General features: G+C 36.0%; 1 protein-coding gene across 3 annotated transcripts in view; it reads left to right on the forward strand.

Moving 5' to 3' along the window:
• Window positions 1–26,470, forward strand: part of tmem131 (transmembrane protein 131) — a 51,528-nt gene that overhangs the window by 2,696 nt on the left and 22,362 nt on the right. For 2 of the 3 annotated variants that reach the window (XM_065265016.2, XM_065265017.2), the window contains exons 2-12: window positions 7,155–7,216; window positions 10,976–11,016; window positions 18,161–18,229; window positions 21,842–21,962; window positions 22,561–22,677; window positions 22,762–22,884; window positions 23,003–23,083; window positions 25,139–25,289; window positions 25,376–25,432; window positions 25,518–25,579; window positions 25,670–25,778. In XM_065265016.2, the coding sequence (XP_065121088.2) occupies window positions 7,155–7,216; window positions 10,976–11,016; window positions 18,161–18,229; window positions 21,842–21,962; window positions 22,561–22,677; window positions 22,762–22,884; window positions 23,003–23,083; window positions 25,139–25,289; window positions 25,376–25,432; window positions 25,518–25,579; window positions 25,670–25,778 (993 nt within the window). Of the gene's footprint in view, window positions 1–7,154; window positions 7,217–10,975; window positions 11,017–18,158; window positions 18,230–21,841; window positions 21,963–22,560; window positions 22,678–22,761; window positions 22,885–23,002; window positions 23,084–25,138; window positions 25,290–25,375; window positions 25,433–25,517; window positions 25,580–25,669; window positions 25,779–26,470 lie in introns of those variants that run through there. The other variant, XM_073815146.1, reaches the window with a different exon arrangement.

Genomic DNA, 26,470 nt, shown 5'->3' on the forward strand with positions numbered 1-26,470 from the left:
CTAAAACTACCTTTCAAACAGCACATAAATAATGACTTGATAATTTTTTTTAACCGATTTTGTACAAGCTAATAGACATGATGAAAACATTATATGGTTAATGGTTTTGGGTTTTGAGTGAGCTATCCATTTCACAAGAAGTCACCTATCAATCTTACCAATGTCATTGCAATGTTTTGTTGTCAATGCAAAACGCTTGGGGCCAGATTTACTAAACCGGGCAAATTGGTTTGAGAGAGCAATTCCAAAAAAGCGCTGATGGGAGTTGTTATATCTGCCAGTTATTTATTAAAAAGGTGCAAAAGCTGATTTCCATAATGACCAATCTGCAAACTAGTTCAGGGTCGCAAAAAGCATAGCTGATAATGTGCGGGAGATCTGCTTGCGCCTAATGCGCTTGAGTTCAGCACCACGGACATGGCAGCGGAAAATTCGGCATGTGAAATCCCAGCTAACGAAGCCATAGTACACTGAAAAGAACTGGAGGACCAAAAGGCTTACAAAAAGTTTTCAAATGCTTGTTATTATGTGACTGGTACTAGTAACTCCATTTCCTATTTCCTCCAGCAAATAAAAAATAACATTGCTTGGCAAACAATATTTTTGAAAAATATTTTCCTCTGACATGACTTTTGTGTTAAATAATAGCACAAAAACCAGTAATATCACACGCGCAAACCTTTTTAAATCGCGTTTCTTAAATCATTTAAATAATCTCCCATAAATTTTGCGTCTGAGAGGAAAACTCCTAGAAATGCATATACAATAAGGTAATTCACAAAAATTACTAGACCACACCTTTTCAGCGTGAATTATCCATTGCGTGTCTTTACTAAATCCCGACGGTCATTATTCAACGGCAAAATGATGGTTTGCACTGGTGGGTCCTTAGGGTCCCAATGACTTTAATAGACCCATTGCTCACCTCTTACTCTTTGAACGTCCTAAATAAACATAATAGTTCCAGAGACCACACAGAAGCTTAAACAGATGGGTAGATGCTCTCTTTGGGTAAGTTAAATATATTCACGTATCCCTGAAAATGAATGCACCGCTTATTTTCTGTGACAACCCAGTTATTGACTTGGGAACTCACTGAAGGCTTTTTAGTCAAATATAAGGATGTTTTACCCTCTTCACAAACAAAAAACAGATTGTCTCTGACATCATCCTCTGCATGTATCTGTAAAAGGGAGATCTTTAAGCAAAGTTTCATCAACAACAAATCACCTTGACTTTTTAAGTGCGTAAAAACTAAACATTTCATTGTTTACTTTGTATTAGTACTGGGTATTTATTACTAAGCAAATAGCAATGAATGGGCTTCTAAATAAACACGGAGGAAAATGAGCAAAACAAGCAAGTTAACTGCTGGTAAATAGGAGATTGAGGTTTCTCTGTTTACTACTCGTTTTTAATTTATTGGTTCTCCTGATTTTATCATCTTATGATTATAACAGGTTCAGTATTTAGCTGAATACATAACTGTATAGCAGTTAGAGTAACAGAATTTGTGTGCTGAGGTCAGCACCTAAAGGTTGAAAGTGGTCATTTTGGGGATCTTCCCTCTCCAAGACCCTTGGCTTATCTGCTCAACAGAGAAAAGAGAAGGAAAACGAGTGACGGAGAGATGTGCAATTGCTGTTGCATAATTCCCAGTCTCGTCATGTCTCCTGAAGCACATAATGTTCTAGCTTTCAAGTCATATACCACATTTGGTTTTAGTGTTTTAGGGTCTTCAGTTTTTCAGAAATGTTTCATCCTGCAAATGGTCCTGTGATAGATTTGCTGGCTGTAGTTTCTTTTCAGTGCTGTAGCGAATGAGTATGTAACAGTGAGTGTCTCCCACGATGTCCAGAGATACATTTGATTTGACCATAAGTCTGTCTGTGTTCGGCTTAAATGTTTCCATTAATGGTGTGTATGGATGAGCAACAGTCCTGTGCTGTATTCGCTCATTTTGCAACACATGGCTGCCTCCCGCTGACATTCTACAAAAGCCGGTTTCCAATAGGAAAGGGTCGGACACACGTTCCACACAATGCAACATCTATCATTGTCTTGCTGTCTGCCCAGTGTTTATGTCAAACTTTGTTGCGTTTTCAATGCTGACAGCACTATTGTTGAAAGAAACACAGGATTTGGCTGCATTTGGATCTCTTTAAATGGTTTGGAATTGTTGGCATGTTTGACCAAGCATTAGTTTAAGAAACAGGCTGTGAATTTTAACCATACAAACTCTTGAAGCGCATGTGTTGAAAGCAGTAGTTTAAATGTCCTCGAATCTTGCAGATCTTTATGATCACTTGGTGGTTTTGTAGATTAGGCAAAATTAATCTTCTTCCTGGTTATTTGACTTTTTATGGGGCCTTACTATGCCCTTTAGCAAAGTCTAGTTTTTGGGTCTACTAGAATAGGTAAAAAAAATTCTGAGCAATTTTTATTGTGCAAATAAGTGAAAGTTTCTTCCTATGCAGTTATCTTTGTGTATAGAATTTAGGGCTGCAACATATAATCAATAAAATTGACTAGTCGATTCATTGTCAACACATTTCGTCAATGATTAGTAGGTAGGTCTGTAATTGGTTAACACTCTGGGGTCGACGGAGGACCGGGGCCCGAAACCTTTTTTTTTTCAATCACTCCGCAAAGAGACTTAAATTACTCTGCTGATTTTTGACATACAGATATGATTTATACATCATTTAAAACGTTAAAGTGTCTAGTTTTTTTCTAGTACCGTATTTCTCCAGTTACCTCATTATCTGTAATGAGATGAGATCGCCACACCCCCGCGCCATTGAAGTGAACAAGCAGAGACATCCATATGCATGACTCGTGCCTCCTGCAGTCAATGGATATGCAATCCACAATCCAGTCTCTCCATTCCTTGTTGTTCCATCCGATTGCACCAAACATGACATCTAAATCCTTATTTACTTGCGTATGTGTGTCAGTATCTCCAGACGCGAGTGTTTTCTTTGTCTTCCGTCAAACAGTTGACGCGACGGGAACGCACATACACAAACACATGAGTCAGGAAACTCGACGTGAGGTAATGGCGGCGGCTGTAAACAAACATTGATAAGTTTATCACGCTTGTCCCTTGTTGTGTTTCTACTATAATGATTACAAAAACACAAATAAGAGTCCAGACAACGAAAGGCAGTTGTTCTTTTGAGCTTTTTACTGCACAAAAGTAAACCTCTCGCTGGCCAACCAAATACAAACCCTGTGTTCACTTTACGATGGCCAAACAGTACCTTTACCATGATTAGGCTACTATGGTTTTTAAAAGGTAACTTATACTTGTGAAATTAATAGAAAATATTTCAATAGAAATATATATATGTAATTTACATAATGTGTGTGTGTGTGTGTGTGTGTGTGTTTACATTATATTGAAAAGTAAACCTTAGCATGGTTTACTACAGAGAAAGTTATATTCCTGTTGAACATCCCCACAAGGCTCATTATGTGGCTCATTATTTAACTCTTTTGTCTCTCAGCTGTCAATCACTGATTATTCAGGAGCTTTCCCACCTCCACGCATACAGCCTTTCCCAAACAAAAGTGTCTTAGAAATTGTAAATCAATATCTTGCTTTATGTGAATGAGTAGGCCATATGATTTTCATATCATTTTGAAGAAAAAACTCTAGACTACTAGATCCTGTTTTGAAAAGTCTTGGGAAAACATGTTTAGAATGACTTTTATATTAGTTATATCAGTGACTTAAAAATTTAGCTTTTTCAAAAACCACGCAGAAACATTTTTCTCTCAAAAATACAAACATGTACATACATGTTGATTATATGATATTGTAGCCCAGTTTGTGATGAACACAGTGTTATGAGACTTTTGCCATTAATATGTTTTTAAGCAACTGAAAAAAGCACAAATGTCAGTGCATGTCAAAACTTCCCCAGGGCCCTAAAAACCCCTTAGACCCCAGAGGGTTAAAAGCAAGGCAGCATTGCCAGTTCTGAATTGGGCTACTTTTAAACTGTTTCTGCAGGTTTATGCTTCTCTGCGGGTTCGAGATGGAAGGATTTAGTTCATAGTTGTTGGTATATGGACTGTGAATAGTCATTGGTATGTTTTTGGACTAATTTTGAATGGCCATTGGGCTGGTTTTGTTTGGAATGGCCACGCGGATCTGGCAACCCTGACAGGACAATGACAGAAACAAAGTGCAATCAAATGCTGGCTAATAAAGGTTTAATTTCCTTTAATATAAGTGAGTTTGTATTTGTTTAATTGTTGTTGGGTTTTCATAAAAATAGTGCAACTCACAAACTAAGCATCTGTTTTAAAGTAGGGTGCCCGTATGCTGCTTGGATATAATTACAACAAATAGTACTATCAACAATCATGGAATGCGAGGTCAACAACAAGAAAAATAGCACTTAATGAAACCTTTATTCTGAAATGTCATGAACGCATTATTTGCAACTGTTACCAGTGAGCATCTGAGACAAGTTATACACATGTCTATTAGTCATTATATTTCATTATGAGATAAGTTTAAACTGCTGATTTTATCAATACACCAACTACATTGACTTATTTTACAATCCCACTAGCATGTTATTTAAACAAAAAAGGCTTTTAATTTGCGTTGTCATTCATATCATTGGCAATAGACCCATTAAAAGTTTGTAAACATTGCTATGTTTCTGGGTGGGCGGTGCTTAGCTGAAGGCATAAAGAGGCGCGGACGCAATGTTGACAAGCTTAAAGGTGCAGTGTGTAAATTTTAGCGACATCTCATGGTGAGGTTGTGAATTGCAACCAGCGGCTTAGTCCACTGCTCACCCCTCGCTTTTGAAACATATAGAGAAGCTATGGTAGCCGCCACGGGACAAACATGTAATCATCGGAGACAACTTAGTAAAAAAAATTGTCCGTTAAGGGCTTCTGTAGAAAAATGGCGGCACAAAATGGCGACTTCCATGTAAGGGGACCCTCGGTGTATGTAGATAAAAAGGTCTCGTTCTAAGGTAATAAACACATAACTGTTCATTTTAAAAAGTCTTTATAAAACCCCTGATAATATAGTTTTGTATATTATTTTGCATTTCTGTCAAGAGATCCTTCTAAAAATTACACACTGCACATAAGATTCCATTTATTAAACATGGATGCAGAAGACGGTTCGGAACTGTCGGAATATGTACAGTTACTGATTCTGCGATTTTAACCAGGTTTTGGATATTTCCTAGTAGGGATGCATCGATACCGATACTGGTATCGGGTATCGGCCTCGATACCACATTTTCTAAAGTACTCGTACTCGTTAAAAGTCCCCCGATACCAGGGATCGATACCACGGTCTGAGAAATGTCTATGTTTGAGTGGCGTGTAAGGGGTTAATGCCTCTTGTGTTGTCAAAAAGGGCGTGGTTTACAACAAACTGGAAAACTAGTCACTTGTTTTTTTGTTAAATTATATGACTAAAGCTGTTACCTGTAAATTTGAATCATGTTTTTTATTAAGTACTCAGTATCGGTATCGGCAAGTACTGAAATGCAAGTACTCGTACTCGTACTCGTATTCCAAAAAAGTGGTATCGGCGCATCCCTATTTCCTAGACAACATATGACTTACTTTCGGGTGGTTTTGGGAATTTTGTCAAGGCTTAATGTCTAATGTAACTGTCCAGTCTGTACGCCGTATTGCATTCTAATGTAACTGTCCAGTCTGTACGCCGTATTGCATTCAACCACAATTGTCGTCTTGATAGTTTTGAACCAAAAGTGCTGTTCCTTCTATTCTGGTAGCCAAAAACACAATAAGATGACATTTTAAAGTAAAAACCATTCAAACGTTTAGCGCGCCTGCTATGAATTATTCCTTATGTTTTGGCCCCAGCCAGAGCGGTGACGTCACAGTGACGTAGGCGATTAAGGGGTCTATATGCCACTGCAGAAAAGACTTATTGCACTATTACAGGTAATGATTATTCGATTGATTGATCGTTAATTTAAACGATCATCAAATATGGGAAATTGCATAAATTGACATCCCTATATACAATCTTAACTAAAGATCAGCGGCCAAATCCCTTCACATATCGGTGATCCATGAAGGCAGTTTCCCCTCGTCTTTAGGAAATCAAAACTTATTAAGGTATTTGTTTCAAAGTTCAGTTAAGCCACTAGCCAGACCATTAAACAAACAGAGACCGGAAGTTAAGTTTAGTCCAGATGCATAACAGTGACAGCGAGCATGTGTCCAATGAAACGTCTATAAAAGTGGAGCCTTACTAATGTTAGGAATCTGATATCTGAATTGCTTTGTCAACACAGCTGGAATCTATGCTTTTGAATCTAAACTATAAATCTGGATATTTAATTTATATAGTTTATTTCAAAATGTTTGATTAAAACAAAACTTATGTCTTGCCTAAAGCAACTAAATCTTTTGGCTAGTACTGTTGCAGCACACAGAAAAGTTAATAGTATAAAGTACCATGATGTTGATAGTAATGTGTGTTTTGTGCACCTCTGAAAGTGAATACAAGGAATATTTTGAACTTTATGAGGCCTACATCACTATAAACTTTACTAGTGTTACAGACCTGCGAACTAATAATAGCACATTGAGTAGATTGACATGTGGCTGAATTTGAGAGCTCTGCTGCTACAGGAGGACTTGCCTTTGCATTTACCCATCTGTTGATTTGTAATCGTGCTGACTCATAATATGTGCTTCTGCTTAAAGGCTTAAGCTATCAGTTTTGCAATTCATTGTTTTATGGTTACTACTCAATCCACAGTTAGTGGTTACATTTTAAATGTTTAATGCATTACTTAAAAAAGTAAAAGAAAAAAATGAAACGCATATTGGTTTAAACTTGTCGACCACATTGATTTTTACCTCCAGAACTGATCCCTGGAAGTCTTTGCTAGTTTAGGCCCTGTATAATCCGTGATCAAGACTGAAAACACATCCAGTCAGTGAATGATCGCAAAATGACTGGATGATTTACTGTGTCTTCAGTGCTTTGTCTTGCCTGATGGGTAATTTTGTCTAAATCTGATATACTCGCACAGTCACTTGAACATAAAGGGAACTCAAATCAGCAGCATGCATGACATTGTTTGCTGATATCCAAACCTCATGGGAATTTTTTTCTTTTCTCTCTGCAGCTTTCATACAATCAGAAAACATCCTGGAGGTACTACATTTTGGGGTAGGAGGCCTCTTGCAGGTAAGCCTCTCATGATCATGCAGCTTTGTGTTGCAGTATATGGATTATATGACAAAAAAAACTTGATATTGTGGGGGGGAACTAGATATTGTAAAAAAAATATTGACAGATAGACTAAGCATCATTGCATTTTCTATAATCTCAGAAAAAAGGTACAAAAGTTGTCACTGGGATGGTACCTAATATGTACCATTTTGGTACCAATATGTACCAGTATGTGCCTCGTATTGGTACCTGAAAGGTACACATTAAGCACCTTATAGGTACAAAAGTTTACTTTTTGAAACTGTGAGAACCGTCCTAGTGACAACTTTTGTACCTTCTTGTGCCTGTAAGTAAACAAGATAACTTGATTTTAAGGGTAAGTTTATCCCAAAATGAAAATTTACTCATTATTTACTTATCCGTGTGTCGCTCAAACCTACCATTGTTTTCTTTGTTTTTTTTCACCATTTTTTAAGTGTTGTTTGAGTATTAAATGACTCCACTTGACTCGTGCCTTATATTTTAAGTGTCCCGAAGGCATACAAACGGGTTTGCTGAAAAACAAACTAGAATATAATTCATTATTTTAGGAAACTCTTGACTGTTGATGTTGTTCTTGTGTGAGAGTTAAACAATGTAGTTCATTCTGCCTCTTTCCAGTTGTGGATAGTGCTGCTATTCTGGTTTATATGCATTAGGTAATAAACTTCATTAACTGTGTCCAGTACGATGCAAGTTTAGCCACATCATGGATAAAAAATTTTATATGAAATGGATTATATTTTAGTTTGTTTTTCACCAAATTTGCAGGACACTCAAAATATGTGGCACACTTGAAATATGTTTAAGAAATCGCATTGCATTGTTTTATGAAGCTTTTGCATTTTATTAAATTTAAAAAAAAAGTTGGTTCAACTTTAAAAAAAAAGTATGTTACCTAGTTATTGCAACTTAACACAACAATTTTACACCACTTTTTGAGTTAACTAATAACTATAATTTAATAACTATAATTTTGTGATATATTTATTCATTTTCTTTGAATGCTGTTAGTTTCTTTAAAATGATGATCTGTACTCTGTAGGTACATCAATAGGCATTAAACATATTAATTACGTAAACAATGTTCCAAAAGAAGAAATGTGCAATGCAGTTTTATGCTACAACCACTTAAAGGGGCAAAAAAATGGTAAAATGTAGTTTTAAAATATTGGCAATTAGTGCATCTTACGGCGATTATGCTTAATAAACTGATAACATGTGGGGTCATGTAACGGTAAAACGTGTAAAACGGTTTTCTTTTATTGGGGAAAGCCCATAAACGGCGTAACCAAAAACCTGCACAGGTAGTTTTTTGCTCATTTCCCCGATTTTGTGAGGCATGTAAACACCTTAAGCCCGATTTATAGTCGTGCGTAAGCTCTACCCCGTAGGATATCCGTAGCCTGTGCGTAGCTCTGCGTAGCCTGATGTGCACCTCGCAAAATTTAGTTAGTTCTACGCGGACTGAAGCGCTGTGATTGGTCCACCAGGACCCCTCCGTCAGATAAAAAAATGCGGCTTGGGTATTTCCGCTTGCAATGGTGCAAACAAAGATGGGCCAGGCTGAGAAGTGATTTAACTCAAACTGCAACAAAAGTCGCTGTTTATTTACTTCCATCATTGCTGGTCTTCTCAAATCATACACAACAAGTTGCTGTTTTCTTCTTCGTCTGCGGGTTAACTTGCCAAGCTGCTTCTTCTTTGATGGTCACGCTGCTACTGTGGTTACACGCATGGATACTGCCTACCAGCAGTCTGCGCATGTGTTTGCACGTTGACGCAGACGATGACACAAAAGTATAAATGAAAACCGACACGGAACCCACGCCCGTCGCGGCGAAGCCGTAGGACCTACGCACAACTATAACGAGCCCTTTAACCGGCTTTCTTATGGTTTTGTCCGTGTGCGCATGTCTCCGCGTGTGAAAGTTAAACGTCACACACGTAAGCACAAAGTAACCCATAAAAGTCTTTGCTCGACTAAAAGTTGGCAGAGAAACTGTGAAAATTGAAGCTTATGTTACATTTACAGCTTAAGACAGATATGCCGTCAGATTTTTATGTACTATAGGCGGTGACGTCACTGCCTGCGATAAACCTGACAATTCTTGAAGTCCCATGTAAACGCAGTTGTCTGCATATTCGGTTTATTGATTTGCATGTAAACGCATAAAAACAGTTTTCTATAATAAACAGATTTTTATAGATATCCGCTTCTTCTGTGCATGTAAACGCACTCAATGACAAACTGCAGTCTCATTGCAAGAACAACTTCACAGGTGAGTGTCCAACCAAAAACAGATTCAAAAACACATCAAATGAGAACAGCCTTGAGGCGCAACACGAGTAAACACAATGTGCTATCCAAATGAAAGCTTGCCCCATTGTGTGGTGTGCAGCTCATTTGGTCTGTCAACACTACAGGGGATGCAACAAAACATTAAAGGCTATTGAAAGAAAGAGTTTTTAAAAGTAGCGTTGGCTTAAATGTATACGTTTTGTAATAGTAATTCACTCTGTTATTTTAGTAACAGCTAAACGTTAGTAGTTTTTTATCTATTTTAATTTTGTTAGAATAGGTTGCAAAATGTCTTATTAGGTTTTAAATCTGACTGCTACATTACTCAATAAAAGTAGCAGATTACAAATCAAACATTTATAAACAAGCATTGCATTGTCAGTAAACAAGCGATGCCTTTTAAAAGCTTGATTAGCTAGTTTAGGTGTGTTTAATTAGGGTTTGAGCTAAACTCCGAAGAGACCCTGGCCCTCCAGGAGCAGGATTGAACAAAGTAACAGAGTTATTTTTATTGGACATTCTTATAGTCCCTTAAATGGGCTATTACATAATGCTGTGATTGTGAACTTTTTGGGTACATGATGTGAATTTGGACTTGTGTGAAATGAAATGTTAAGGTTTATAAATAGACAAGACCATGCTCCCCATCCAGAACCCAAAAATACAGTGAGAACTTTGTTCAGTAGTTTGACCATAACACATTGGTGGGACATATTTGGCTCATGGCCTTCTCTCATTGTGAACCTCTAATCATATGACAGGGTTTAGAGTTGGAGTGATTGTTGCGTTTTCTTTCTTTTTTTATTTAGGTGTCCTGCACTGAAAGTGTGGTTATCATGTAGACTACTCAATTTTGTTAAATTAATTTACCTTTGTGTTCATATAATCTACTGAAGGATATTATAACAGAGTAATAAACGGAATTTGTGAATGACTGTATGTGCATTTATTGACATTTATTTTCATTATTGTGGTGAAAAGTATAAGGAAGGAGTGGACCCTGTCCAACATTAACCAAAGCAAACACTGGTCAGCAGAATGGTGACGTCACAGAAAACAAAACAATGAATATTACTAGAAAGAGCTTAAAAACCTTTAACCTTTTATTGAGAAGTATTTCGATGCTTTATCAGTTGTTATTGTTTGACGAAGCACAAATAATCCAAATATTCAGGGGAAAGGGATTTGGGGTATTTCTCACAATATTATATACTCATAATTTTAAGTTCATTGCACTTACATTTTTAAGTCTATAAATATTTTTGATTAACAAATTAAATGAAAAAAAAAGGCTTTTAATGTATGGGTCCTAAATGCAATATTTTAAGTAACATTAAGTCATGATTTTTTTAAAGTACAAAAAACATTGGGGCTTACAGTGTGCACACTGGCTGTACTACTTGTTGAAACATATTTTTCTTTTCTTCCTACAGACAGAGTCTGATATTGATCTTAGCTCATATCGTCAAAAAAGGTACGTTTTTTCTTTTTGTACTCCCTAAGCATTTCTGCATGCATCATTTTGTACATCCTTGGCATGTGGTTCACATTAGACTGGCCAAGAAACGTTTGTTTCATACTTAACAAGGCATGTGAACCAGATATTTCCACTAAACTATGAGACATTCCTGTTCTTGAGCAAAAATACAAGCCCCCTCAGCTGTCATTTTGCTCTCTTGCTATAAATAAATTCAATAAAATTTACAATAGAGAGTCTCTTGGCAGAATTACAATGTACAGCTGATGCATTTTGTTCCTCTATAAGGAAATGAATAAGTTTGTGGATGAATGAATGTGGTATTTTAAGTCATTTAACAGTGATTTTACTTTTCAGTAGAGGGTTCTGGTTATTCTAGTTAAGTCTAATTCTAGGAAACACCTCTCGAATACTTGTTTTGGAGTTACACATTGTCCTTTTAGATTGTGAGCAGAGGAACTGGTCGTACCTTAGAGATCTCAGATATAAAAAAAAAAAAACATAGAAAACATCAAAGTTCAATTACAGTGAGCCAACAAAATTTTTTATTGGTTCACTTCCCTCCTATGTTTTCACTTCTCAATTGTTTTAAACTTAATCTATTAGATCACATTTTTGTATACTACTGTAGGTGGCTTATTTATTTCCTCAGCCAATCAAAACTTTCCAGCTCAGGGGATTTGCCAACATACTCAGCTGTATACGCTAGCGGTGGCTGGATTTCATTGGCTAATTGTGCGCTTTACGGCTCGTCATTTTAGGTTTTGCAGGCGGAGGACACACCCTTTAGGATTTTAGCCTTTAGCAGTATAAAGCTTGCAAGCTCACGTACAGCACAAAAATGAGGAAATACCCAAACAGCATTGTGTTATTGGACATTTGTTATTTTAAATAGCCATCTATATTTTTGTATCAGGATAGTTAGTGTGTCAGCAGTTTGTATTTCATAATATTTGATATTTACAAAAACTGCTTTGTTCTAGGTGCTGATAGACATCAGACTTTCTTTTCTCCTAAGCTGATAGATGGACAGTTTGTCCTTTGTGTGTGTTCAGAGCTAATACTAAACTTTGTGTCTACTGATAAAGTTAAAATTGTGTCTTCTGATATCTTTGTGTGTACTGATGTTTTTATTGCAACTGATTAGAGTGGTTTGTGTCTTTCCATCCTGCTGTTGGCAAGTGGTTTAAGCGTTTTAGCTGCGTTAAGGACTTTTTTACATGCTCTTTTTCTTTCTGTGGTTTCTGTCTCTACACCAGGAAGTCCAGCTTTAGTCTGTGACACACATATTATCTCTCTGATCGCACCCCTGTGGTGTCTGTCAGCTTTAAATAAATAGAAAAGCACACATTGCATGTCACACTTTTCTTTTCATAACATTGACAAATGAAAATAAACTTTTATTACACATCAACTAAATCTCATATATGTATAAAAATTACAATTATTTGGTATAGTTAATCTTAAAAAAACAAACATAGAATAAGAATAGGAGGCATTCACACACGATGAACAGAGCTTAAAAAATGTCTCAAGATGCATTTAGGCGTTAAACTCTTTTAACCACTGGTTTGACACTGAATCTTTAAAAAGTGGTGGCAGACGTCCATTTGCGTGTGTACAAAGACCAACAATTGTAAAACCTCACATCACAGACTAGACAGAAATCTTGCAACAGTTTCAAACCTGATACAAAATGATGCTGCGATCTGTGGTTGAGTAGTAGTAGGGATGCTTAACGATTAATTGTGATTAATCTATAGCAGAATAAAAGTTTTTGTTTACATCATATATGTGTGTAAACTGTGTACAATAAATATGTGTATATATATATATATATATATATATATATATATATATAAATATGCACACATGCATGTATAATTTTAAGAATTGTTTTTTATATATTAAGTATTTATATATATAATATAAATTATACATAAATATACAAATGTATATACACATGTAAACATTTCTTAAATATATACATGAATGTGTGTGCATTTATTTATACAATGTTATTATACACAGTTCACACACATATATGATGTAAACAAAAACTTTTATTCTGCTATAGATTAATCGCAATTAATTGTAAAGCATCCCTAAGTAGTAGTTTTATTATATTGATATCTAAACACACCTTTTATCATGTCTTATCACTTAATTACTTGACTGCACTTGTAATGTCTTTGAATTATCTGTAATTTGTGCATTATATGTAGGGTTGTGACTGATCACAAAACTCATGGTTTGGATCGCATTATAGTTTTTGAGGCACAGATCGGATAATTTTTGGGATAAGCAAAAAAATGGGAGGGAAAAATCTAATAACAAGTAAAGAAATTACAAACATTTATAAAAAAAAAAGTTACACATTAAAGGAACAGTATGTAAGAAATTTAAGTCGATAAACCATAAAATGGCCCTGACATGTCACTAGACATTAAGAAACCATTTTCATTTTAAATACTTATATCACTGACAACAGTGGTCTGGCCAGGAAATTGTAAAAAAGTGGAGTTGCAACCCTCAACTGATGTTTATGTTGTCATGTTGTCTATTGCCCACCAGTTGTGTTATTGCAGTATCGGTGTTAACCACAAGTTTTGTGATTGCAGTACCAGTTTTGGCCACAATCCTACATACTGTTCCTTTAAGTAAGGTCTAAAATTAGCATTAGGTACAGAAATTGAATCAAATAAATAATAACACTGTCATTATTGTATAATTAAATATAATATTTTTTTTAGAGCTACAGAAGTGATTTTCTTTTTGTCTTGGGTTGTTTGATTAACATTAATGACACAGACTTAAAGCAACACCAAAGAGTTTTGTCTCTTTGCTCCCCCTACAGGTTAGAAGCGTAATTGTCCATTACCCACTGTCATAAATACTGAGGCATAGCTGGCTCTGATTGGATTGTAGGTCTGCCGTAAAGCAAGTTTTTGTAGTATTCACTCGGACTACAGGACCACTACCCGACGGTTGGAAACTTCTTTAGTGCGGTTTTGGCCGATAGAGGGCTGCAAAGCGAATGTGAAAGTGCCATTCACCCTGTTTAGAGTGGATGAACCACTGAAACTTTTTTGGAAACGTTATTTTAAGGTAAAAAAAACTCTTTGGTGTTGCTTTAAGTAGATTAATTGAGGTTACTGTCTCTTTAAGATACGCATGGTCTGATTTCTGCCTCTAATCTATACATACACTTAAAACATAAACAAATGTTTTATTAGAAAATGAATACTGTGGTATTTCGAGATCATTTTGTTTGTATTTGTCCCGTCAAGAACAGATTTTATGTTTGCTTGATTTTTGAAATGCACCTCTCCATGTATGCACTTTTGAGTGCACTTAAACACACGCAGACGGAGGGCGAATTACAAACGGGCGCTTCAGGAAGAAGATGCAGCATAGCAACACATAAAGTCAAAATTATGTTCTTTTCAGTGCTACCAAATGTATTTGAATCAACTTCAGTATGAAACACAGTAGCGCAGCTTTTGATCTTTGAACGGCTTAGGGATGATCATGTGTGATTAGAGACACATTTAACCGCATGTGGGTCTGTGTGTACAGAAAACTGCTCACTTTAGCTACTTTTTGTGGTTCATATGATACCTTTTCCTATTTAAATTCGTGTATAAATCCGTGAATCGCATGTGAGCCGAACCATGGGTCGTGATGCGTACGGATCACGGATCAACTGCGATCCGGTACACCACTAATGATATGTGATTATCGTGTAATTAACTCTCATCAAAGTTTGCCTTAATTTGTTTCAAAGCACTGTTGTCACATTCATGGATGATGTTTTTAAAGACATTATTGATCTGGCCGTTAGTCTGACCAGTGTTGTTACTGTTTTGGTTTTAGAAGGCTGATAAACCTTGGCCAACCGTATCAGAACACTGCTTGGAAAATCAGATAACAGAAGGTTTAACATACCTTTTTAAGGGTTCACTTGGAATTTAATCATATTTAATCATATTGAAAAAAGGGCTAAAGTTTAAAGTTGATGAGATACAAGCACCGGCTCTGTGTGTGTGAAGAGATGCACATGGATAAGTTCAGACGAAAAGCGAGTTGCAAATGATGTACTTCATTATACACAGTGGTATTGGCAAACATTATGTAATCAATTTTTGCTTGTTATTTTGGCTATTCTGTGTAGAAAGATGTCACAATGACACTGTTTATTTGAATAAAATATTCTGCATTACCACTAACAGGGTTTGTGTTATACTTGCACAACCTGCATTTGGCAAGTTTCCACGTAAAGGTGAAGTGTCTCTGTCTGTGAATTAATTCACAAATATGCTGCAAGTCTTGCTCCAGAGAGAATGTCCACAATCAGGTTAATAATCAGTCACACTGTTTTGCTAAATCCCTCTCATGGTCTGGGTTATTTCTTAAAGTATAATGATCACATTAAGTATAACTTCACTTTCAGAGATTTTTGAATATACTAGTTGTGTCAAACTAGTTAGTTATGGTAACTTGCAGTTAAAAAGTATAATTGTATTATGCAAATTAATACTATTTTTCTTTAACATACTGTTTAGTTTAGGAATATTTCAAATTAAGAATTTAAACAAACTTTGTTACCATTGTTGAAAAGCAAGTCATCTTGAAAGCTGTTTCCTTTGAAAGCTACTTAAAAGCAATGGCAGTTTAGTTGGCCACACCCTAAAATCACTGATATCTTGCAGGTGGAACCATATCATATATACAGGGTTCCCACAGGTCCTTGAAATCCTTGAAAGTTTGTGAATCTGGGGGGAAAAGTTCAAGGCCAGTTTTTTTTAAAATATATATACATAGATACGGGTCATTGAAAGTGCTTGAATCTATTTTATGCAGCAAGTTTTCTGGGAAAAAATCCATATTATTCCCTGTGTAGTGTAGGATAATATCATTGAAAGTCTAGACTTTTTAAGCACACGTGCTAAATTGTTCACTTTAAATGCTTATATCTTCTGTATGCGAATGTTGATTCAAACCAAAATGCTTTTTGCACATTTGTGTTTGACACATAAAAATGTCTTGAATTACGTGTGTAAATGTCTCCTCAGAAGGGAACAAAACGCTGCGTCTCCTTTGCCACACTTCCTGTGTTCCTGTAAAGCCGTCTTTGGCAATATTTCAGATAGCAAAATGCTTCCTGACTCTCGCGTCACCTTATTTTTTGCTGTTAAGCCTCACCATTGGTTGAATTTCATATACACATTCAGACGCACTTACCTCTGAAGGCGTCCCCAAAGTGTCACTGCAGTGACGTAGCGCGAGTTCCCTCGAAAGCGAACTGTAACAATGTATCTTCAAAGGTTACACGATGTAACCTTGCTCTCACTTGAAATATGTCCCCACATTAGTCCTTGAATTTGAGGGTATTGGAACTGGAAAGTCCTTAAAAGGTCCTTGAATTTGAAGTTAACTAAGTTGTGGGAACCCTGCATATAGTTGGATAGGAAACAGTAGTGAGACAGGATGAGGTGATAAACTTTTAGGTGATGAAAAATGCATCACTGTGCATCATTTTTGCAATGAAAATTGTACATTTTTTCAATGGTATTATTGGTACATGAACTGTTTATTAAAAACTCATAACACTATTGGAAATGCTTCTTCACTTGGGGGTGACAGGGCCGTGTCTGTGCGTTACAAAAAGTTGAGGAATCATACATTAATTGTCAGAGTAAATAAGGAGCTCAGATGCAAAAGCCTCTAAACACCACTTGCGTCAAAAATTAGAAAACTGAATGCTCTCTGCGTGTATTATACGTTTATCAAATACCTTTGCTTCAAATCTGCTTAATCCTGGCCTTGGGCCTTTTAGAAATGACAGTTTTTAAGATTCTCATAATAAAATGCTTGAACTTAGAGGGTTTTGCATTTGTTCTATTCAAATATTTATACCCCTATTCAATGCACTTATTTGCTCATTCAACACAGTAGGTCTACAATGACACATCAACAGCATCAATTAGGTCAACTTTAAAAAAGACATTGACACATAGACACGTAATTATAGATGTGTAAACCCTGAGGATTCCATTTTCAGAATGAGTAACATCAGGCAATGTAGCCCCTATTAGGGCTGCGTATCGATTCTTATGTTTCAGATCGATTCGATTTCGATTCACAAGCTATCAAATCGATTCGATTCTCGATTAAATTTACGATTCTGGTTCTCGGGTAGGTTTTTATACTTGATTCTCTATTCAACTCAATGAATATAGATTTAATACAGTTAGTTTTTAGATTTAATACAAATACAAATAGCAGTTTACAAGTGGGTAATTAATAAAAAGAAATTAAAAGCCACAACACATATTGCTTGCGAAATCTAAATGCTTTCATAACTCCGTTCAATGTTTGCGGAAATAAATATGGAAAAAAATCGATTCTGCTCTTTGAGACTCGATTTTTAATCAACCACATTTTAAAAATCGATTTTTTTTTGCCCAGCCCTAGCCCCTATACTATCTTTTTTTTTAGCAAGGCTTTTTTATTAGTGTTCTGGTATTCTTTGCACTGTTTTATACTTGACTCATTTAAACTAGTTCCTCCTTTTAATGCCTTCATATTGTTTTTTGCACAGTGTTAGGCAGAATTTATGTGGCATTTATGCTACGCTTTGTATTTTAATTCTGGCTCTTTTATTCTAGGACATTTCAACAAAGTTGAATTGTTTTTAGAAAATGATTTGATTACATTTTGAAATAATAATGGTAGTAATTGTACACATTTATTGGCAAGTTAGCCAAGGGATTAATCAGCTAATCCAAAAACTTAGCTAATAAAAAATACTCCGATAGAGTTTCTTCCGTATTTGTGTCAATAGCTGTCTGCAGTGTAAAGGTGATTCATCTCTAGGTGTAGTGGCTTCCTAACCCATATTTGGCATAAACTGATGCGCCCATGCCAGACAAAGACTATCTACCTGTATGTGTGAATATGGGTGTATCTTTCCCTTTGCCCTAAGGGAAAATGAAAAAGCACCATTTGATCCTTAACAGACCGTCCTATATGTGTTTTTTTTTTTTTTTTGTTTATGTTCAAGAAACATGTCTCTGGTGTCTGGTTGTTTTTGTAACTTTGTCCTTCTTATTTACACTGTGTTCACTTTCTCTTGCAGTGTGTCCTCCCAGAGGGGAAACAGCAGGCCAATACGATTTGAGCCTCCAATGCTGGACTTTCATGAACAGTACGTTTTCTTCTGCTTTTGTAAAAAAGAAATTCTAAAAATACTTCAGTTTTAGCAATTTCCAAATTACACAGACCAGCTTATAACTGAAGCTAATATTATATATAACTATAAATGGATGAAAATCCTAAACCAAGCTTTGTGGTTGTCTACAGTTAGTCATTTTTTCTGTTTTTAAACCGTGTATTTTTGCGTACTTGAGTGTAGTCCTGTTACTAGGCAAATACTTGCTTTATTACTTGCTTTACTTTCTGTATGTACCTTTGAGTGCTTAGATCATGGCCAACACCCATGCCTGCATCATTAGATGCATTAGTTTATTAGCTGACTTCATCTGTAGCCATCAGATCAGGTGATTCCAATAGCGTATGACTCAGTGCGTTCCCTTCTGAAGTGATCATGCCTATGTGAAGGCTTCACCTTCAAACATTACCTCATTAACATTATGTTACAAAGCCAAAGAGGGTGATGTGATTACTATAATTAAGTAATGTTTTAACTAATTAAACTTGAAAAGGGTGATAATTCTGCGGTGTGCTAGACTAGTAATCAGATGTATAGTATGTGTTTAATAATAATAAGTATTTAGAGTATATATTTACAGTATAATAGCAATAGCAAAAAAGTTAGAAAACCAAAAAAGGCTAACGGTTTAAAAATGCTTTGAAACTAATAATAAAAGACTTAAACAATATTTAGACAAATAAAGTTCCTGTTCCTGTGAGGTTTAAATGTTTTTTGCCATGAGGTTTTTTTTTTGCCATGAGTATTAGACACAAAGTAACTTGCAGTAACCTCTCCTAACTGATGAATCTGTTGTAGTGCAATGAATCTAAAAAATTTAATTAAAAGTTTGTTACAAAGGTCTGTTCTCAAAATTTTCAAAGTGCTCTGCATAGAGATCATAACTGCAAGGAGTAAAACAATCTACTTGTTTTGTCCACACCCAATATGGGCGTATGCCATTTGTTTGCTGGTGTTTTGCTGGTGTTCTTTACTACACTTAGTTTTTTTCCTTCAGCCCCACCCCATTACTAAACAGACCCTCATATCTCCTAGTCTTTAGTTGTCATTACTCATCTTTGAGCAGGTCAGGTCATCTCTCTAGCAGCAAGCAGAATAATTCATAAGTCAAGATAAGTTTTAAGATTTTGTAGAGGATATTTAGCCTAATAATCCATTTTGTAACGTTTTTGATATTAATTTATTATTTAAATGTATATATGATGTGAGTATGTATATCTGATAAAGGTGTGAGTTTCATGGATTTAAAGAATGTTATCGGTAACATTGCTAACATTGTTTTACGCTACAGCAGAGATATACTGAAGCGCTCCGGCTGCCTGACGATTTAAATTATTTATAAATGCAAAGTTTTACATGAGTAACAACGTACAGCTTACATCATATTTGAAAGGAATTATTATAACCTGGTGATCTTTAGTCATTTGTTAGAATTGCGGAGGTTGTCTGTGACATTAATCCCATGCAATTCGGCCATGTCTGTAATTTGTTAAATAAAAATTCCCCACCAAAAACTCCCTACTATATTTCCCACCACATTGTTTCTAAAATGCTATATAAATAGCAGGCCTTTCTTTAAAAATGAAATTGTGAATATGGTTGTTAAATTTAGGATCTATAAATTAATAAATAAATAAATATGCAACAAATTTAAAAACTTAAAAACTTAGGGGCTGGACACACCAAAACTTTTAAACGCGGCTGAAAACGCTTTGAGGACGCGAATGCCAGCTGTTTTTCAGCTGAGTGCCAGCTTTCTTCAGCTGAGCGCTTTGGTAGCTGTGATACTTCAGCTGCGAGCCGGTTGGTTGCTGTGGTAATGTCCCGCCCCTCCTCCACTGTGATTGGGCGGCCGTGTGAGAACTGATATTGACGAGCGGAGCTTTTCTCCCAAAGTTGAATCTCTTTCAACTCTCGACGCTCAGCGCCGAGCGCGGAAAAATCGATGTGCGCCGGTTTTCAGCGCAGAAAAAACGGCAGTTGCTGGCTTATTTGAAAAACGCCGAGCTTCCATTGGAAACAATTGAAAACATGCTCCGGCCGCGGGCGTAAAAGTTTTGGTGTACACAACCCCTTACACTTAAAAAAACAGCATAAGGGGCTGGACACACCAAAACTTTTAAACGCGGCTGAAAACGCCTTGTGGACGCCGAATGCCAGCTGTTTTTCAGCTGAGTGCCAGCTTTCTTCAGCTGAGCGCTTTGGTAGCTGTGATACTTCAGCTGCGAGCCGGTTGGTTGCTGTGGTAATGTCCCGCCCCTCCTCCACTGTGATTGGGCGGCCGTGTGAGAACTGACATTGACGAGCGGAGCTTTTCTCCCCAAGTTGAATCTCTTTCAACTCTTGACGCTCAGCGCCGAGCGCGGAAAAACCGCCGAGCGCCGGTTTTCAGCGCGGAAAAAACCCGCTAGCTGCTCGCTTATTTGAAAAACGCCGAGCTTCCATTGGAAACAATTGAAAACATGCGCCGGCTGCGGGCGTAAAAGTTTTGGTGTACACAACCCCTAACGGTCAAATAAAAAGTCTGCAGATTAGAAGGAAAAAAAATAGCCTTAAAAAAATAACAACACTCTTCTAAAAAAACAAATGTTTAAACAATTTTATACATGTAGGACATATAAATTATGAACAAATAAATAAATGTACTGCAAATTGAAACACTTGATAGGAAAATATCAGTGACAAACTGCTGAAGGCTTTACTGAGGTCAGAACACAACATAAAAACATAATAAATATATATATATATACTTGCACACTGTAAAACATTTCTATAGAAATTACAGTATTACTGGGTATTACTGGCAACTAGCTGCCAGTATCTTACTATAGATTTTACATTTATGTTATTTACTGGCAACAGTTGAAATATTTCAGTCTTTATCTTCCACAGTAAGTTACTGCAACCAGCTGCAAAATTACAGCCAATTTTTTTACAGTGTGTATCTGTATGTTTAATTGTTTGTTTGTTTGTTATTATATTTATTTATTTTTATTTATATATATATATATATAATATATACACAGGAGAAAAATCTGTGAAAAAAAATAGCGCAATTGTCTAATGAAAACTGTAGTCATACGGAAAAAAAACACACTAACTAACTAAATAAAATATAAAACAAAAAACTAAAACACTAAAATAAAAACCTTGCGTCACTTTCTCTTTGGATCTCAGTCTTACATAAGAAAGGAAACAGAGTTTGTTTGCATTGTCAGGAAAACTGATCTGTGTCCTGCTGCAGTGAAGCCGATGCATGTTTCTTTAAGAACATCCACGCTGATGGCCTTGATGAGATGCAAGTGCTTGACAGATCTAGCAGGCTTATAGCGTTACAGTACTTTTTGGACACCATGTCCACATGAACAATTAAGTTTTTGGTTCAAAAATTACTCTTTAGAAATGATCACTCCACTTTACATCTCTGTCAATCAAGGAAAGATTTTTTTTCTGCGACTAATCAAATAATTAAATTTATTCGAACAAGCCTCCCTTGGTTGCCCCCAATTTTATTGGACAGATTTTCATTTATATTTGATGAAAATGTTTGCAGTCTTACTTAAAATGTTCCTTTGTCTTTATCCATAGGCCAGTTGGAATGCCAAAAATGGAAAAAGTTTACTTACACAATCCAAGTTCAGAAGAAATAAGTTTAATATCAATATCAGCAACAACATCACATTTTCATGCATCCTTTTTTCAAAATAGGGTAAGTTGATTTTTCTTTTTTTAACACCATGTTTTCACGCCACTGACCTAGATTTAAATACAGAGGCCTTCATGTGACTTCCTGTCCTAGGCTAGCTGCAAAAGCTGGCTTGTGTGCCAGTTGCTGGATGTATGTGGTGAACACTTTTTCTTCCTGTGTGGCCCACAAAATGATTTAACCTAAAACGTCCTTAAATAAACAAAGCTTACATGTAACAAAGCACATGCATCTATTTCCGCTGACCCTCTTCAAACATCAAAAATATTGAGTGTCCATCACCTTTACACACACATTCACGTCAAGGAAACGGCGTGCTTTTGGCCTCACTGAAACTTCTAATTAAAGCTTTTAGCGTGTGTGCTAAGAGTGTGGTCTCACAAGCCAGTTGGTTATAAATTAAACCCATCCCACCTGTTCCTGACACCTGCATAAATCATACTCAGTCTAATGGCTTGCGCCTGGTCAGCCATGAGGTCAGAAACCATAAACTCACATTAGTCTTCAGTTGATGCTGTTTGGCTACATTTGACACATAACAAATAGCTATTATTTTTTGCTAATGTATTCAGCTTGCGTACTTTGTGTTGTCTATTTACAGATAATTCCACCTGGAGGCAACACCTCATTTGATGTGGTGTTTCTAGCACGAGTAGTAGGAAATGTAGAAAATACCTTATTTATTAACACATCGCATCATGGAATATTTACATACCAGGTACATTCAATGCTCTTATACAAATTTGGCATACATTTGCTGAAATTATCTTGACACATTATATACTGTCTGTGTATGATTTAGGTGTTTGGTGTGGGCATACCTAATCCCTACAGACTCAGGCCCTTTGTAGGTGCCAGAGTTCCAGTAAATAGCAGCTTTTCTCCACTCATAAGCATGTTTAACCCACACAGTGAACCACTGCAGGTAATACTTGGTATACTGCTGTCTTATATTTTGCTTTTGCATGTATGTTTAAATATGCATTTTCAATTTCAATAACTCGTATTGTGCATCTTCCTCATGCTATTTATTTGGGTTTCAGGTTGTAGAAATGTATACCAGTGGAGGAGATCTACATTTAGAATTGCCCACTGGCCAACAGAGTGGCACCAATAAATTATGGGTGAGCATCAAAATCTGCAAATCCACACTGATTTATAAGTCAATAATTTTTTCACATTTTACTTTTTTTTAACCTCTCGACGCACACTAGCTCGGGGGTGGGAAAGACGTCAGTTTTTTTTAAAAGCTGCTAACAATATCTATATAGCCTACTGTCTACAAACAATAATAATATTAACATTACTATACATCGTTTAAAAGGTCTATGGGTTTAGCATCAGTGTATGGTCTCCGTTTTGAGATACAGATGCTCTAGCATCAGAAATATATTATTTTGTTACAGAAGTCCAGATGACAACATGCAAAATATAAACGGGACTCCTTACCTTTTGTGTTTATATAACGATCGCGAATCGAATCCAGTCTGTTTCAGATGTGTGAATAACCCATAAAAACTCTCCAATAAAATACATCCAATGACCATTTTTGTCCACAAATGCGTATAATCCGAGAAATATAGATATATTGTCCATTGTTTACATCAGATTTTACATGAACGTCTTGTAATAGACTATAATATACAATCTGAGGACTATTTACATCGTAACAACATGATATTATACTCGTGTTCAAACCAGCGGTCAAACTTTGTTTGTAAAAGTAGGCGGGGTTATAATACATAATATCCAAACACCGCTGTCAAATATCATGACGTCATCTGACTCTCTCGTTCTTCCAATGACTTCATGGAAAATAATGACAGACAGAACATGTAGCCAATTAGATAACGAATCCAACGATCTTTGTGTGACGTTTTATTTCCTGGTGTGGAAACGGCATTTTATACGCTTACATAAGGATAAATAAAAATAAGAACGAACGTGTATGCATGTAAACAAAAGACTTTTATTTTGGGGCTGACTGGCACTTAGAAAAGGCACTAGTCTTACAAAAACTCTTGCAAGAACCTCATTTTTGGGCCTAATAACCTCAAACGTGAAACATAACTTCTTTAGACTTGTGGCTTTGGCATCATTGCATTTCTAGGTCTCACACACATATTTATCATTAAGAATTTTAGTATTAAAAAAGATGTTATGCAAAAAAAATTGTATTACAATGTACTTCAGCTTCTCTAACTTTTTAAATTTTTATTTTTGAAACCTGGAAAATGAAGCTCAAAGTGTCTTCTTTTTAATGATACCACAGTTATGCTTATACTCTAAATGGTTTAGTAAAAACAGCCCTTTTAGTGAAAGTAGGTCTTTTCATGGTTTGGGCCAGAGTGGGGGTGCTTTTCAAGAGGTTAAATAATTCAACAAAAGCCCTCACATCTACCAAATACTCATAATATTTAGATGTACAAATGAAGAGTTTGGTTCCAAAACGCAATAAATGCCATTTAGTAAATTCTTAATTTTACGCAAACTCCAATATCTGCCGTGTTATTCTGTCATCTTTTCTCTCTTTTTCCCCAAAACGCAATAAACACCACTCCCCCTTTTCTACAGAATGCAATAAATCCGCTCCACAAATTACAGCGCACCATTCCTCGCAATGTAAACAAACAATGGTGGCGCGTTGAGTACACAGAGTCCTAGTTTTTCTCATCTACTCTGTACTTCGTGATCAACAAAAAAATTAGAACAAAATAATACTTTAATATTAATGTTTTTACTGAAATTTGTCAAAATGGATTTATTGCGTTGTGGAACCAAACTCTTCAAATACACTAAATTAAAAGGATAATTCACCCAAAAAATGAAAATTCTGTCATTTACTCTCGAGTTGTTTCAAACCTGTACAAATTCTTTGTTATGCTGAACATAGACAAATATATTTTAAATAATGTTTGTATCGAATCAAATTTGGGGCACCATTGACCTCCACAGTGGAAAAAATATACTATGGAAGTGAATGGTGCCCAAGATCTGCTTTGTTACAAACCTTCTTTAATATATCTTCCTTTGTGTTCATCAGACAGCATGAGGGGGTGAGTAAATAATGACAGAATTTTCATTTTTGGGTAAACTATCCCTTTAAAGCACATAACATTTTTTTAAATCACTTTTAAGCTCCAATGTCTTATTTATGTAACATTTCTTATGTTTCATAGGAGATCGCTCCGTTTGAGACGAAGGGTGTAATGAGAGCCAGCTTCTCCTCACGAGATGCCGACAACCACACAGCCTTCATCAGGATTAAAACAAATGCGTCCAACGAGGACGAGTTTATCATCCTTCCTGTGGAGGTTGAAGTCACAACAGGTCAGTTGTTATCACCCTGCCTGATATAATCTCATCAGTATTACTTCAGCAATCTCTAATTGTGTTTGTTTTATGCATCTGCCCAGCACCTGGTATATACTCCTCCACAGAGATGCTGGACTTTGGTACGCTTCGGTCGCAAGGTGTGCTTTTACACTATATTTTATGAGAGAGAAATAATGAATGCAAAAAATGCAGAATGCAAATAGTTTTCTTTTTACTTTACAGATCGACCAAAACAACTAAATTTGCATCTATTAAATTCTGGAGCAAAAGATGTATCAATAATGGTAAGCTTCTGTAGGACTGGCAAAGTTTTTGATTTCATCAATCAATAAAATTTGATTTCAAAGACTCTGAATGTGATTTGTTTTGCACAGAGTGTTCGGCCGACTCCATCTAACGAAGCTGTCACAGTTGAATTTAAACAAGTCACACTTAAAGCTGGCGAAAGTCGATATACCAAAGTCGCAAGTATTATTTTTGATGGTATGTTCTTTTCTGTTTTCATGCATTTTGTAGGCATTTAATGTTAAGTTCTCAAATTGAATGAACCATCAGTCACCTCTCAGAACAAAGCACAATCCGTCAAATCAATACACAAAGTAAATAAGTTGAATCAGACTAAATCAGTTTAATCAATAAGTCAAAAGTTTAAAGTAGTATAGTTTCTGTGTGGACTAATTAATAGAATGCCACAGGGATGACACAATTTTTTTGGGGAAAACCCAAAAGCGAGTTAGCATTTTAGCACTTCCTGTTTCATCATCCCAAAGTCGCCACAAATGAAATCTTGGTCAATGGTGTTTTTTTTATTCCTCAAATGATGGGTTAGCACAAGTCCAAGATATTTTCATCTTTTTTTCTATGACATAAAACGCACCAATAATACCCCCACTCATGACTTTTTATAGCTTTAAGGTGTCTTTAAATGGGCGTTTGCTAACAAATAGCTTCGTGGGCCTCCAGGTTATCGGGAACTTTAAATGTCATCATTGATGAAGACCTCAAAAACAATGCAACATTCCCAACAATGATTCATCCCCAGAGTATTTCCTTTTCAGGAAACATGTTTTTAATAAAGTTAAAAGAGTTGTTGAAAACTTGGTGTTGATGACGAAGTCGACTGACCGCTTATACTTAAGCGAACTACAGTACTTAAGTATTTTAGTTACATTTTC

This window comes from Paramisgurnus dabryanus, chromosome 7 (genome assembly GCF_030506205.2).
Source record: "Paramisgurnus dabryanus chromosome 7, PD_genome_1.1, whole genome shotgun sequence".
In the NCBI taxonomy this organism is placed as follows: domain Eukaryota; kingdom Metazoa; phylum Chordata; class Actinopteri; order Cypriniformes; family Cobitidae; genus Paramisgurnus; species Paramisgurnus dabryanus.